Source organism: Bos javanicus, chromosome 5 (genome assembly GCF_032452875.1).
Source record: "Bos javanicus breed banteng chromosome 5, ARS-OSU_banteng_1.0, whole genome shotgun sequence".
Classification (NCBI taxonomy): Eukaryota; Metazoa; Chordata; class Mammalia; order Artiodactyla; family Bovidae; genus Bos; species Bos javanicus.
Window position 1 is genome coordinate 59,375,479 of NC_083872.1, and position 16,360 is coordinate 59,391,838.

At 34.6% G+C, this 16,360-nt stretch overlaps 2 protein-coding genes across 2 annotated transcripts; both read left to right on the forward strand.

Moving 5' to 3' along the window:
• Nucleotides 1-7,249: 7,249 nt before the first annotated feature.
• LOC133248893 (olfactory receptor 6C1-like) lies at nt 7,250-8,284 on the forward strand. Its single transcript, XM_061419174.1, has one exon. The coding sequence runs from the start codon at nt 7,324-7,326 to the stop codon at nt 8,260-8,262; it is 939 nt and encodes a 312-aa protein (XP_061275158.1). The 5' UTR covers nt 7,250-7,323; the 3' UTR covers nt 8,263-8,284.
• Nucleotides 8,285-14,849: 6,565 nt separating this feature from the next.
• LOC133248894 (olfactory receptor 6C3-like) lies at nt 14,850-15,716 on the forward strand. Its single transcript, XM_061419176.1, has one exon. The coding sequence runs from the start codon at nt 14,850-14,852 to the stop codon at nt 15,714-15,716; it is 867 nt and encodes a 288-aa protein (XP_061275160.1).
• Nucleotides 15,717-16,360: the final 644 nt, after the last annotated feature.

Below are 16,360 nucleotides of genomic sequence, written 5' to 3' on the forward strand. Positions count from 1 at the left end.
AATCTTCCCACCCTCTCCCTCTTCCACAGAGTCCAAAAGACTGTTCTATACATCAATGTCTCTTTTGCTGTCTCATATACAGGGTTATTGCTACCATCTTTCTAAATTCCATATGTATGCGTTAGTATACTGTATTGGTGTTTTTTTCTTTCTGACTTACTTCACTCTGTATAATAGGCTCCAGTTTCATCCACCTCATTAGAACTGATTCAAATGTATTCTTTTTAATGCCTGAGTAATACTTCATTGTGTATATGTACCATGACTTTCTTATCCATTCATCTGCTGATAGACATCTAGGTTGCTTCCATGTCCTGGCTATTATAAACAGTGCTACAATAAACATTGGGGTACACGTGTCTCTTTCCCTTCTGGTTTCCTCAGTGTGTATGCCCAGCAGTGGGATTGCTGGATCATAAGGCAGTTCTATTTCCAGTGTTTTAAGGAATCTCCACACTGTTCTCCATAGTGGCTGTACTAGTTTGCATTCCCACCAACAGTGTAAGAGGGTTCCCTTTTCTCCACACCCTCTCCAGTATTTATTGCTTGTAGACTTTTGGATTGCAGCCATTCTGACTGGTGTGAAATGGTACCTCATAGTGGTTTTGATTTGCATTTCTCTGATAATGAGTGATGTTGAGCATCTTTTCATGTGTTTGTTAGCCATCTGTATGTCTTCTTTGGAGAAATGTCTATTTAGTTCTTTGGCCCATTTTTTGATTGGGTCATTTATTTTTCTGGAGTTGAGCTGTAGGAGTTGCTTGTATATTTTTGAGATTAGTTGTTTGTCTGTTGCTTCATTTGCTATTATTTTCTCCCATTCTGAAGGCTGTCTTTTCAGCTTGCTTATAGTTTCCTTTGTTGTGCAGCAGCTTTTAAGTTTAATTAGGTCCCATTTGTTTATTTTTGCTTTTATTTCCAATATTCTGGGAGGTGGGTCATAGAGGATCCTGCTGTGATGTATGTCGGAGAGTGTTTTGCCTATGTTCTCCTCTAGGAGTTTTATAGTTTCTGGTCTTTCATTTAGATCTTTAATCCATTTTGAGTTTATTTTTATATATGGTGTTAGAAAGTGCTCTAGTTTCATTCTTTTACAAGTGGTTGACCAGTTTTCCCAGCACCACTTGTTAAAGAGATTGTCTTTAATCCATTGTATATTCTTGCCTCCTTTGTCAAAGATAAGGTGTCCATATGTGCGTGGACTTATCTCTGGGCTTTCTATTTTGTTCCATTGATCTATATTTTTGTCTTTGTGCCAGTACCATACTGTCTTGATGACTGTGGCTTTATAGTAGAGCCTGAAGTCAGGCAGGTTGATTCCTCGAGTTCCATCTAACTTCTCTCGTGCCTTCTATGGGAATTCCCTGAGCATGATATTGTATCTCATTCTTCTTTTCATTGTTCTCTATTAAACTTTTGAATAATTTATTTTATACTTAATAGCTTAGTGTACCACTTTATGGGGACATTTTATTACACAAGAAAGGAAATGTAGTGTTTACACATAAGATTCATTCATCCCAATATTTCAGTCAGCAAGGTCAAGAAATGTTTATACTTTAGGGAAACCCTGATGTACCAAATTCAGAAAACCTCTTCCAAAAATTTTGCAAATCTTCCATATGTTTCTGCCCTACTTCTCATGCTTTTCTACCTCTTTGGACATTGTCCACCAAGTTTTCTAATTCAATAGTGGTACAAATATTAATAACATATGTATAATCCTTAGAGTATTTTCCTCTTGGCTCTGCTGGCACATTTGATTCACTGGAGTACTTCCCATGAGCCATGGGCATATGTTGTGGTAAAACTGCATGTGGCTCATGCAGGTTAAAAATCCATATAAAAATCATGTCCATAAAGAACCACAGTAATGGTATCTTGCTACACTTCACCATTTTTTTCTCCCATGCATGGCTACAAAGCAAAATGCACCAAAGAAAAAAATAGCTACAGAAAGAAGATAATTGCAAGTGTGTTGAGATAGAGTATTTTTACAAATGCTAAATATCTTAACCTAAACTTGAAGTAGTTACCAATATTTTTTTAATAGTTTCTGCCTCTTAATGTAATGCATTTGTAGAAATAGAGGTAAGATTGTAAAGTAAAAGCCATTGCAAACTTTCCTTTCCTTAGCACTGATTTAATAATCCTTAGCTTAGCATTTCATCAGGTGAAATAAATAATGAATAATTTGGGGTTGCCATTCCTTCCTGTATATATCAAGGATTCTGAAGAATGAGTCTTTTTATGTTTCATGTTTGTCATACTAATTTATTAATTTTCAGAAAATTATTCTGAGTTCAGTCCTGCTCATTGAAAAATGTCTGATAAATATCACATGCTTCAGTTTCAGGAGGAAATAGTATAGAATTCCAATTTGACCTTTAACTAGCTGTATGGTTTTGTTTATAATAATTAATCTCTCATTGTCAGTTTCTTCAAAGGTAACATAAGGTTACTGCAATGAATCAATGAGGTCGATGAGATAAGTACATAAACAGTACTGGCTCTCAAATAAGTTTCCTCCAGAATGGTTGCTATTGTTTTATAGTGGGACCATCTTCATCAAATGTAATAATTGATTTTATTTGTAGGAATAATAAAGAGAACAGGATTTACTGTGTGTGAATACATGCTTTAAATTTTTATATAATTTAATTTTACTTTTAATCATTAGCCATCACAATAATTCTATGAAATATTACCCTCATTTTTACAGTGGGGAAGAAAAAAAAACATATTACTCAGAGAGAGTTGTATTTTTAATCCAGATCTCTTGGGATGCAAATCCCGAATAATCCCACACAAAATAATTTAAATTAAGACCTAATGCTATATTTTTATAAGAATTTCTTTTCCTGTTTAGGTTAAAGATTATCTTCAAATATAGATACTAGTTAACAAACAGATATTTAGGGAGAAATAGAATATCTCTACAGACAAGGCAATGGCAACCCACTCAAGTACTCTTGCCTGGAAAATCCCATGGATGGAGGAGCCTGGTAGGCACAGAGTTGGACATGACTGAAGCAACTTAGCAGCAGCAGCAGCAGCAGAATATCTCTATGGAAACCCACAGATCCTAAAAGTGATATAGGTGATTACATTTTTTTCCTTCATTATTCCTAATCATATGGGTTTGTGTGTTGATATGACTAATTTGATTTGACTCCCCTTTTCCATTAAGAAAAAGTAACTTGCTTTTTTTCAGAGGAGTCAGAGAAACAGAATTCTGAACTAACTGTAGGACTATTCAAAAATAGTCTTAAGGTAATAATCTGAAAATACTCTAAATCAACTCATGAATTTTTTAATACGGTCATAATGAAGTTATTATATGGTTAGATGTCAGCAAGCACAGTCAGCAGTGAAACAAATCATTCTAGAAAAAAAAAATTAGGGTTGTTATAAATCCAAACTATTACCCAAGATATAAAATTTAACCAATGTTCTGCTCTCTTCTATGACAAATTGTCCTAACTTATAAACCTAACACCAATAAAAAGATCCTTAATTAATAGGGAAAGACAGATAATTTGAATTTTGTGTAATAATGCCAGAGCTGCCCACATAGCTCAGTGATAAAGAATCAACCTGCCAGTGCAGAAGATTCAAGAGATCCAGGTTCTTGATCTGGGGTTGGAAAGATCCCCTGGAGGAGGAAACAGCAACTCACTCCAGTATTCTTGCCTGGGAAATCCCATGGACAGAGGGGCCTGGAGGGCTACAGTTCATAGGGTTGCAAAGAGTTGGACATGACTGAGCACGTATGCAACTTTATTAATACTGATGGTGCAAACTCTCTTGAGTTTATATTTGTTCATAGCATTACTTATGACTGCTTAGGAGTCTTAAAGTTAGGAATAGTAAAATCAGTACATATAGAGAATGTGAGAAGCTAATTTATGTTTCCAGTTATATTGTAGAATTTTTGGAGCTTCCCACCCACGTCTCACAATTTAGATAAAATAAGGAAAACAATCACTCAATCCTTAATAGACATTTACATATTGTTGCTTTTTCAAATAGTAGCATTTAAGGAATGCTGGTGATCTTTTCTCAAAGAAGCTATTCTTACAATTTACTGTGAAATAGCAGATGTGTCCTAAAAATCATTTCCAGTTATTTTATTTAACCCCAAATTTTATTTAACTCAATGGCAAATATTTGCTTTATATAGGTTGATTTTCATTTTCAAAGATCCACAAGCCTAATTTGACACTGAGCTATCCAAGACACTAGAATTCATTAAAAAGAAAGAGACATAAAGGAACATGAAGCTTGCTATCCTAAGATCCTTGGGACTAGAAAAAACGTGAATGAGCCATTAGTAAGGAAAGTATGAAATGATGACTTAGAGACTTGGATATATTTTTTATTACATTACCAAAAACATCCCAGGAACGGTTAACACCTCACACCCCAGAAATGATTTACAGATTAGAGTCATAAATAGCTGTTAGTTGCAGAGGATTGTTCATTGAGAACAATGACTTTCAAATTTTAAATATCTATCAAATACTTGAGTTGCCATACATTTGCCTACAGGAATTGTGCTTGTAAGGCTTGCTTTTCTTACAAGTGCTCTTAAACGTTTTTCTCTAGTCATTGAGGATTAGCAAAAGGATAGGTTCATTTTAATGTGAACATCACATTTTTTCCCAGTGCACTGGCCACCATTGACCTCAGTTGGAATTTTCCCTAAATCAGCAGCAGCTCCACTTTCTGCTATACAGAGGAGTAAATGAAAAGAAACCTCAGGTTTGTAGAGAAAACAAACAAACAAAAAAAAGGTGAAAATTTTCACAATGTTACAATAAATTACATGCTACAAATCAACAAACCTACACCTTAAAATTAAGTATTCTATTGCAAAAACTTCTCTCCTGACACTAGAATGTAAAAGCTACAAGTCAATGAGAATTCACAAAATGAATGATATTGAAATTTGTTATTGTTGTTGTTATTCAGTCACTAAGTCATGTCCAGCTTTTTGCCACCCCATTGACTGCAGCATGTTAGGCTTCCCTGTCCTTCACTATTTCCTAGAGATTGCTCAGATTCATGTGCATTGAGTCAGTGATTGTATCTAACTAACCATTTCATCCTCTGCCGCCCCGTTCTCCTTTTGCTTTCAATCTTTTCCAGCATCAGGGTATTTTCCAATGAGTTGGCTCTTCACATTAGGTGGCCAAAGTATTGCTGCTTCAGTCACCAACAGTCCCTCCATTGAATATTCATGGTTGATTTCCTTTAGGATTGACTGGTTTGATCTCTTTGCAGTCCGACGGACTCTCAGGAGTGTTCTCCAGCACCATCATTTGAAAGCATCAATTCCTGGGCATTCAGCCTTCATTATGGTCCAACCCTCACATTCATACATGACTACTGAAAAACCTATAGCTTTGACGATATGGACCTTTTTGGTAAAATTATATCTCTGCTTTTAAATATGTTGTCTATGATTGTTACAGCTTTTCTTCCAAGGAGCAAGCATCTTTTTATTTCATGGCTGCAGTCATTGTCCTTAGTGATTTTGGAGCCCAAGAAAGAAAAATCTGTCACTGCTTCCACTTTTTCCATTTCCATTTGCCATGAACTGATGGGACTGGATGCCATGATCTTAGTTTCTTAAATGTTGATTTTTAAACTAGTTTTTTCATTCTCTTCTTTCATCCTCATCCAGATGCTCTTTAGTTCCTCTTCACCTTCTGCCATTAGAGTGGTATCATCTGCATATTTGAGGCTGTTGATATTTTTCCAGGCAATCTTGATTCCAGTTTGTGCATCATCCAGCCTGGCATTTCACATGATGTACTCTGGGGCTTCCCTGGTGGCTTAGAGGTTAAAGCATCTGCTTGCAACGTGGGAGACCTGGGTTCGATCCCTGGGTCAGAAAGATCCCCTGGAGAAGGAAATGCCAACCCACTCCAGTATTCTTGTCTGGAGAATCCCATGGAGGGAGGAGCCTGGTAGGCTACAGACCATGGGGCTGCAAAGAGTCAGGCACAACTGAGCTACTTCACTTCACTTCATTCTGCATAGAATTGAAATAAGCAGGGTGACAAAATACAGCTTGGATGTATCCCTTTCCCAATTTGGAACCAGTCTGTTGTTCCATGTCTGGTTCTAACTGTTGCCTGTTGACCTGCATACAGGTCTCTCAGCAGACAGGTAAGGTGGTCTGGTATTCCCATCTCTTTAAGAATTTTCCACAGTCAAAGACTTTACTGTAGTTAATGAGGCAGATATTGAAATAAATTGGTTAAATGATTTCTGCTACTGTTAGTTATGATGACAAAATAAAGACTTCATTGCTCTTTCATGGACTATACTAGTAGCCTGACAAAATAGAACTTCTATTAAGGGAATATTAATGTAGATAAAATAAAAATATAATGTAAAAATCAGAATATACACATATAGATAGAGAGAGAATGCTAATAGTATGTAGATAGAGAGGTTTGGAAGAAAAAAAAATGTTCTCCAGAAGGTAATGCTTTATTTTAGATATTGACATACTTTGGTTTCCTTAGCTCATGCCACAGATCCAATATACTTAATGGCCACTCTGCCTCCTTTCTACTCTTGACTATCTAATATCTGAGAAGACCACCAAAACAGATACATGACCTGGATTCCTTTATTCCATTATCTGGGCCTTCAGATGGGTAGGAGGTTGAGAAGGTGAGTGTGAGTCTGACTCAAAACTTAAGAAATCTGGCATGTAGCTCAAGATTCATCTTCCATGATTTGCCTATTGGAAACATATGCACTGAATGGCCTTTTTCCTGACACATTTGGCTTTTCTATATTACACTAGGAAACAATCATTATACGAGAAACTAGGTGACAGACATTAGGATAGGATGATTTATGGAGGTTGAAGAAAAGACACAGAGTACCCCGATAAGAGGGGATCCTGTGGAGACACTTTTAAAGAGTCAAGAGGTAGCTTCTCTCCTCCTGTATTTCCTAGGTTTGAGAAAAACATAGATTTTAATCCTTGCTTTTCATGTGAAGGATATATTGTTTTTATAAGATTTTTAAAAATATTTTTAGCCTGATGCCAATTTGTAAACTAGAGATTTTATAAAGTAACATTCTATGTGAAACACAAATCTGACATGTCATAAAAACTTACTTCAAAACAAGTTATCTATTTCATTAACTTTTAAACAATCTCCTGAATTATGTTAGCAGGGCATAGTAGGTTTCCTTTCAGAGCCAAATCCCAGTGCTATACATGGATAATCCCCTTTTCTGTGTCTTCTGTTTGTGTTTTCTCCTGGAGGTTACTCAAAAGAAGAAGAAGAAAAAATGAGAAACTACACAGAAATAACAGAGTTTATCCTCCTGGGACTGTCAGATGACCCACAACTTCAGGTTGTGAGCTTTATCTTTCTGCTCATCACCTACATGCTCAGCATCACTGGGAACTTGACCATTATCACCCTGACCCTGCTGGATGCCCACCTCCAAACCCCCATGTATTTCTTCCTCAGAAATTTCTCCTTATTAGAAATTTCATTCACAACTGTCAGTATACCCAAGTTCCTGGCCACCATTATTACAGGAGATAAAACCATCCCTTTTAATGATTGTATGGCTCAGTTATTTTTTTTAATTTTCTTGGGAGTCACTGAGTTTTATCTTCTGGCTGCCATGTCCTATGACCGTTACATTGCCATCTGCAAACCGCTGCATTACTTGACCATCATGAATCACAAAGTCTGCACACTGCTTGTCTTGGCATCTTGGCTGACTTCATTCTTAATCATATTCCCATTAGTAATGCTCTTCCTACAGCTTGATTATTGTAAGTCCAATGTTATTGACCATTTTAGTTGTGATTATTTCCCTTTATTATACATTTCTTGTTCAGACACCAAATTTCTAGAGATAGTAGGGTTTTCCTGTGCTGTGTTTATGCTCTTGTTCACTTTAGCATTAATAATTCTGTCCTACACATATATCATCAGAACAATTTTGAGGATCCCTTCTACAACTCAGAGGACAAAGGCCTTTTCCACCTGTTCTTCCCACATGATTGTCATCTCCATCTCTTATGGCAGCTGCATTTTCATGTATATGAATCCATCAGCAAAGGACAGAGTGTCTTCGAGCAAGGGGGTGGCTGTGCTAAACACCTCCATAGCTCCCATGCTGAACCCCTTTATCTATACCCTAAGGAATCAGCAAGTCAAGCGAGCCTTCATGGACACAGCAAGGAAGACTGTATTTTTCTCAAGTAAATGAAAAATAAAAGTCCTGTTTTATGAATTAGACCCATATGATGAAAAGCAATTAAATGAAAATCTAGGAATTTCAAAACCTCTTAATATTCACACAGCCTCCCTAGATTCATTTTTAATCATTCATATTTTTATTGCCAGCAGTTTATCAAGGATATTTGCGTATGTATATTTTCTTCTTGCCATTTAAACTTGAATTCTTCATATATATATTTATATATACACACATCATATACACAAATATATGCTTATACATTATACAGTTTTTTTCCATTCAATTTTCAATCCTTTTCTCATGTACTCTTCTTCCTTTAGGGCTGGTTTTTCTAGTCTGTAACTATGGGAGTGATTTTATTTCCTTCTTTGAAACATTTTTTTTATGGTAATAGAAAAATTAGTTTTTTTTATATAAATTAATTTCATTATTTCACACTAATTTTTAGAAAATTAAAGTCAGAAAGAGGCTGAACAGGTGCTCACAAGAGAGAATAGTGTTTTACAATCTCACCAGAAATCAGGTTTTCTAGAAATAAATGCATATTAAATCATATTTAATCTTATTTTTAATTTACTACACAGAGACTATAAACATAATCCGACAGTCTTATTAGAATCTTGCACACAACCTCCTCTTCATACTGTGGCCTACTTTGTAACTATGTGAAAAACAGTACAACTAAAAGAAAAATGTAATTACATTTTCTTGAGAAATCAAAAAACATTTCCTATTATGGAGTTTAACATTTTCTGTGCTGTTGTTCAGTCATTCAGGCATGTCCAACTCTTTGCGACCCCATGGACTGCAGACTCCCCGGCTGCAGAAGACTGCACCCAGGTTTCCCTGTTCCTTACTATCTCCTGGAATTTGTTCAAACTCATGTCCATTGAGTCGATGATGCCATTCAAACATCACTATATTATTCTTCAATTCAAAAAACTATTATAATGAATAGTTGCTTAGGGAAAATTATGATATAGATCCTGCTTTGGGGAAATGCCAATTTTAACATATATATAATAACTATTCTTTTAAGAAGCCTGAAGAAACTGGCAACTTAAAAACTTGAGAGCTGTGTGTTAAGTTTTTAGGTGGGCAATATGAGCAGCCCAGGAGACAGTGCCTCAAATAACTCTGAGAAACTGTTCCAAAGACGTACGGGGGAAAGATAGTGTATATGTGATTTTGATATACAGTTAAGCACACATTTATTTTAGAATTTCTCCTGGTCTTATGAAGCTTCTGCCAGTCATGAGAAACAATTTGCACCATGAAGAATTTTAGTACTTTTCTAGATATGAGGAGATACAAGAATTGGGCTCATAAAATCAGCTCCTGAGTGTATCTAACTATCTGAAGACCTGTCCTGGCAGTTTTCCTGGAGCAGAGGGTGCCTCATTTCTTCTCTCTACCCTTACTCCTTCAGGGAGTGTTGAAGGTCAGCAGTTGCAGCAGCACATGATTTAATCCTTGTAGAGGTTATATGACAAGTACCCATGCCAATTGCCAATTTGTAGTTGCTGGATACCAAATATGACTACATTTGCTATGGTCAGTTGTATATTTAAATAAATGCTTGATGTTAAGCTGGTCTTTTGATAATCAATAACTAAGTTTTTTTTAATAACTTTCTCATATCTGTGGCTATTTTGAGATAATAGCTTATACATACAATTCTTTTAATTGTCTCTTTAAGTGATATGCCTAATCAGTATTAGAGAAACTAACAGTACCAAAGTTTTACTATACACAAAACTGAGATTTTCTTGCTAAAAATGCTTATTTTAAGCAGTAGAGTATGAGAACATATGGAAAATGTACTGATTAGAATTTGTATGAACAATTGTACAAGATCATACAATTCTGGCCCTGAACATTTTTTTCTGTTTTCCATGAAGTCAAAAACTGAAATAATAATGGAGAGTGCTCAAACTCATCCTACTCTTTTAAACAATTATTATAGAAAGACTGTAATCATAATTCATTGAAGTAAGTTCTGATATTCACATACTATTCTCAGTTGAGAGTCTTAGATACATCATTTGCTGAAACACACAGAAAATAACTTATAAACCATACTGAGGTGATTTCCACACTGTAGGGAAGTCATGCAGTTACTTTTTCTTCCCCTCATGTTGGACATTTATAATTTCTAAGCTTAATTGGAAACGTGAAAATACTGAAGTTAGACTTGATTGATAACTGTGACTTCTTAATAACTCAAAAAAAATTATACCATAGACTGTAGATAGGTGTAGTTCTGGTAATTAAAAGAACTGTAAAATTATTGCAAAAGATATGAGAGAGTTTATGTTGATATTATCAGATAATACAGCTCTGTACATAACACTATGCAAATTCCTTAGTGGTTATTATAAATGTTTGCAATCTGTATGAGCATTTTGATTATCAATATCACCAGTCAAGACATACTTTTTCTATAAAAGGGTCATATATTAATAATTTAGAATTTGTAGACCATGAGTCCTTGAGGTAACTAACTGTCCCTCTCTGTAGTGTGGATGCAGCTATGAACAACATGTAAATGAAAGGCCTAAAGCATGTCTAATAAAGCTTTTAATGAAAATAGTTCATGAGCCAAAATTGCCCAATAGGCTATAGATAGTCTATCCACTTGCTGTCTTAAAATTTCCCATAAACTTTGACCAATTGGGCAACAATCTTATAAAATATTTTCAGAGAAAAAGATAAGATAAATGTTTCTGCAAGAGAATAACATTTACAGGTACCTCATAAAGCTGTTGGCAGGATTCGAAGAGGCAATATGAAGAAAACAATTAAAATAGGTCTGCTGCTGCTGTGGCTGCTGCTAAGTCGCTTCACTCGTGTCCGACTCTGTGCGACCCCATAGATGGCAGCCCACCAGGCTCCCCCATCCCTGGGATTTAGGTCTGGACTATAGATTTTTTTTAAGTTATTTATTTTAATTAGTGGCTAATTACTTTACAATATTGTATTGGTTTTGCCATACATCAACATGAATCCGCCACGGATGTACACGTGTTCCCAATTCTGAACCCCCCTCCCATCTCCCTCCCCATACCATCCCTCTGGGTTATCCCAGACTATAGTCATTGCTGAAAAAAAAATTATCTCTACCCTCCTCTTTCTTTTTCTCCTTCTCATTATTATCAGAAGTACTATTAAAAATGTAAATAATTTATATATATATATATATATATATGAGTTTCTAATCTTTTTCTAAGCTCAGTAAACATTGTTATGGTCTGTGACATGTTATTGATTATTTACATTGTCTTTTACATGCTTAAAAGACTTTATAGTGTAGAATAATTTTGTATAGTGATCTTAAAATACTTTGCAGAATCTCATCCTTGAGTACCATAAAGCTCCATTTCTTTTTTAAAATTTCTTAGCATATGTACTTTATTGAAGTATAGTTGACTTACAGTGTTTCAGGTACATAGCCAGGTAATTCAGTTACACATATACACATATATTATTTTTCAAATTATTTTCCATTATAGTTTATTACACGATATTGTTTATAGTTCCCTGTGTGATATAATAAAACATTGTTGCTTGTTTTATATCTATTTTTATAATTAAAAATATAGAATTTTATTAATATGAAGTCAAGTTGAATCAAAATGTCAGATTTTTTATTTAGGAAAAAATTCATAATTTTCTAAGAGAGAGAGAGAGAGAGAGATATACCCTACAAATACTATGTATATATATATGTATATGAAAACTGTTCTACTATGCTTGATAAAAGCTTGAGAAAAGGACATAAAAAAAAAGTAGAAGAGATGGAGAAATCTGAAAACAAAAGCTAAATGAGATGGGAGCACTGAATATCAAATAGAAAAAGTGAAACCAACTAGATAAAAGTAAAAGATCATCCTGTGGTCCAGTTCTTCTTAAACATGGCTGCTCCTTAGAATCGTATCTGGAGCTTTGGAGGAAAAAAGCAATACCTGGGCATTTGTATTTTTCAAAAAATTCCAAGACATTTCAGATATGCATCTTTATTTTAAAAGGTGATTATAGGTTTTCCTATTAAATGTTAGTGTTGATGATATAGAATTCTATTGTTGCCCAATCATGATACAATGATATTAAGGAGTAATAGTTACATATTCACAATAGTAAAAGATGTTTTTCAATTTTCACAATCATTAGCCAGAGAGCATTTAAAGATCAATGCAGGAACCTAATAATATAAAATGATTCCATACTGTTTGGGAGGTTAAGCAGAGAGATATAGTATTTGGAAGTACATACATGCACAGGTTTTCATCCACCCAGTCAGTCTATGTCTTTTGGTTGATGCATTTGACTCATTTACATTTAAGGTGATTATCAATATGTATCATCCTATTATCATTTTCTTAATTGTTTTGGGTTTATTTTTTGTAGGTCTTTTCCTTGTCTTGTTTCCTGCTTAGAGAAGTTCCTTTAGCATTTGTTGTAAAACTGGTTTGGTGATGCTGAATTCTTTCAATTTTTGCTTATCTGGAATCTTTTGATTTCTCTATCAAATCTGAATGAGGCTTGCTGGGTAGAGTATTCTTGATTGTAGGTTCTTCTCTTTTCATCACTTTAAATATATCATGTCATTCCCTTCTGGCTTGTAGAGTTTCTGTTAAAAAGTCAGTGGATAACTTGATGGAAGTTCCCTTGTAGGTTATTTTTCTCTTGTTACTCTTAATATTTAATAAAGTTCTTATATAACTTAGAATTATGAAAGAACCTTGAAGCTCCAACAATAATGAAGTCTAAGGATAAGTAATGAAGTGTATATGTAGAAACCTTTTACATGCCAAGAATATGACTAAAACTAAAGTAGATTGAGTGCTACTTTTGTAAGATTTCGCATCTATTTTATTACTCAAAAATGGTAAATAATTGTGATAAATGAAAAAAGTATTATTTTGTAGAAGTCCTCATTAACTCTTCTGTGGGATAAACATAAACATTCCCAAGAGAGATTCACTATAGAAGAGAGTCAGGAGGCTCTGAGAACACCAATGGTAGCTTCCAGAAATCCCTGATGTTCCATGTCATAGCATAGCTGTCGCCTGGCCTTTGTTCCCAGGAGATCAACACAGGTCTCTCTTCATAGGTCACAACAGCTAAACTTGAATATTTGAGCATTTAGTGCAACTAATTGCCAGATCCTAGTTTAAGAATCTACATTCATAATACCCCACATTGCCATGTCACGTGCAGTTCTCACTTTAAATATTGCTCCTTTAAAATTCTAGACCAACATTATTGAAGAGGATGATAGAAGTTCCATATGGTCTTAAGGTTTTTGATATTCCATTTTTATTTTTCATGAATCATCATAAAATAGATAAAAAATAATCAAATTTGATTTGTGTGATGTTTACTAGTGTCTGGCAGAGTAGCGATGATTTATCTTCTATTATTCACAGCAGAAATGTGAATATCTAAAATAAGATAAGGGAGCTATTATGATTTTAACAAACCAGATATGCAGAATCATAGATACATCCAGTGGAGTTGGGAATCAGCTGAATGGCTTTGGATTAATAGGAGAGGTTTTCCTCTACATTTCTGGAATATCCTTTTGGATTAGTCACCTCATGTAAAAGATAAATGTGGGGTAGAACTCCAAGGGAATAAAACAGTTGTTCATAAAGTTTAATAGCTGAGAAGCAACGATGTTCAAATGGAAAATGTACTGGGCTGAAGTCTGAGTAATGGAGCTGCTACTATCTGAGGCAAGTAGTTATTTTTCAGTTCGTGCTTCAATGCAAAATAAAAAATTGATAAATACTGCATATCCTTTTAAGGTCAAAAATATACACAGTCTTCTATATGTATAAAGTTTCTATATATATATGCACAGAAAATCTTAGAGAATGTCAAACATTAGTGATTTCAAAGGAATTATCAGATAAACCATTAAGTGAATGATATTTAATATATAAAATAATTATATTTTCTTGTAAGTAATACCTAATACCTATAGCCTATTCATGTTGATAATTACATTCATAAACCCCAATATAAAAATAAAACTGGTAATTAAATTATCTAATCATTAAATATTTTAAAGTTTATTTTATTTGCTAAGAAAATCGTGAATTGATTTCTTGTTCCATAAAAGGTGTTGTTACTTTATTCTTTTAAGTTTCATTTATATCTTATGATGGAATTAAGATCATCCACTTCTCTTTTAGATGGCAGTGTTTTCTGATACCTGACAAAAAATGATGTATGTTTTATAGGATTATCCCAACAAAACTGCAAGGACTTGCATAAACTAGACAAAGCAAAAAGTATCAAATTCATTTATCATCTCTGAATAATGTGACTCATATAAAGATTTCCTAACTTTTCCTGTTAGATTTAGAATAAGAGAACTATTATATAAAACATGACCCACAAATACATTTTAAGAAAAATTGTAAATAAGGTATTAAAAGAAAACAATATTGGCATGAATTAGATAGAATGCTTTTAGAAATGATGATGATATTGGTCATCATGAATTATATTTTTCATCACTTTCTTTTAATACACTTTCTATCTAAATATATTTAAAAGAAGAAAAAAGAAGGGGAAAAGAGAAAGAAATGAACCACACAGTGATCACAGAGTTTGTCCTTCTAGGCCTTTCTGATGATCCTGAGCTTCAGATTGTGATTTTCCTCTTTTTATTAATCACATATGTATTAAGTGTCACTGGAAACCTGACCATCATCACCCTAACCTGGGTGGACTCCCATCTCCAGACACCAATGTATTTCTTCCTCCGAAACTTCTCTTTCTTAGAAATCTCCTTTACTACTGTGTGCATCCCTAGATTTCTGGGGGCAATTATTACCAAAGACAAGACTATTTCTTACAACAATTGTGCAGCCCAACTATTTTTCTTTATTTTCATGGGGGTGACTGAATTTTACATTTTAACCGCCATGTCCTATGACCGCTATGTTGCCATCTGCAAGCCCCTGCATTACACAACCATCATGAGCAGGAAACTCTGCAGCCTGCTTGTGCTCTGTGCTTGGCTCGGTGGGTTTCTGACCATTTTCCCACCCCTTATGCTTCTCCTCCAGCTGGATTACTGTGCTTCCAATGTCATTGATCACTTTGCATGTGACTATTTTCCCCTTTTACAATTGTCTTGTTCAGATACATGGTTCCTAGAAATAATTGGTTTTTACTTTACTTTGGTTACCTTGCTATTCACTTTGGCCTTAGTGATTTTGTCATATATGTACATTATCAGGACTATTCTGAGAATCCCATCTGCCAGTCAGAGAAAAAAGGCCTTCTCCACTTGTTCCTCTCACATGATTGTCATCTCCATCTCCTATGGAAGCTGTATATTCATGTATGCTAATCCCTCAGCCAAAGAAAAGGCATCATTGACAAAAGGAGTAGCTATTCTCAATACCTCTGTGGCCCCCATGCTGAACCCTTCATCTACACCCTGAGAAACCAGCAAGTGAAACAAGCCTTCAAAGACATGGTCTATAAAGCAGTCTTTTCTGCCAATAAATGATTTTTTGGTCAACTTTAAATGGCAGTTTGGTTAATTCCTGAAATTCCTTAAAGTCTGTATAACTATGGTTGGTCTTTATAGTCTCTTAACATGCCACCTGACAGTTAATATATTATTTTTCCAGTCTGCTGCTTCTACTTCCATTCCTGTTTCTCCAGTGTATTATTTTTTGACATTTAAAAATATAATAAGGTTATTTCTCATGCAGAACTTTTGTAAAAATGAAATGTATTTCTTTAATACATAGCACAATGTGAAAGATGGCTTTAATTCTCTTCAACAGTCCTTGAAAAGATCCTATGATACCACCTTGTACTTCAAATATAGAGTTTCAAAATGAGTGTGTAATTTCCTGTGTATTTTCAAGATGGACATTAATATTTCCTATGGTTTAAAGAATCTATATATTCTGTGTGATATTATGTGTGAAGTGAAAATATCTCCTGTCATATCAACAAACAAGAAACGTCACAGCCATCAGCAATTTCTGGTCTCCAAATGTGAATGAGAGCTCCCAAAACTGAGAACCAGTAGAGTCTCATTCCCTCATGGTGATTGCATCACCTAGGGGTGATG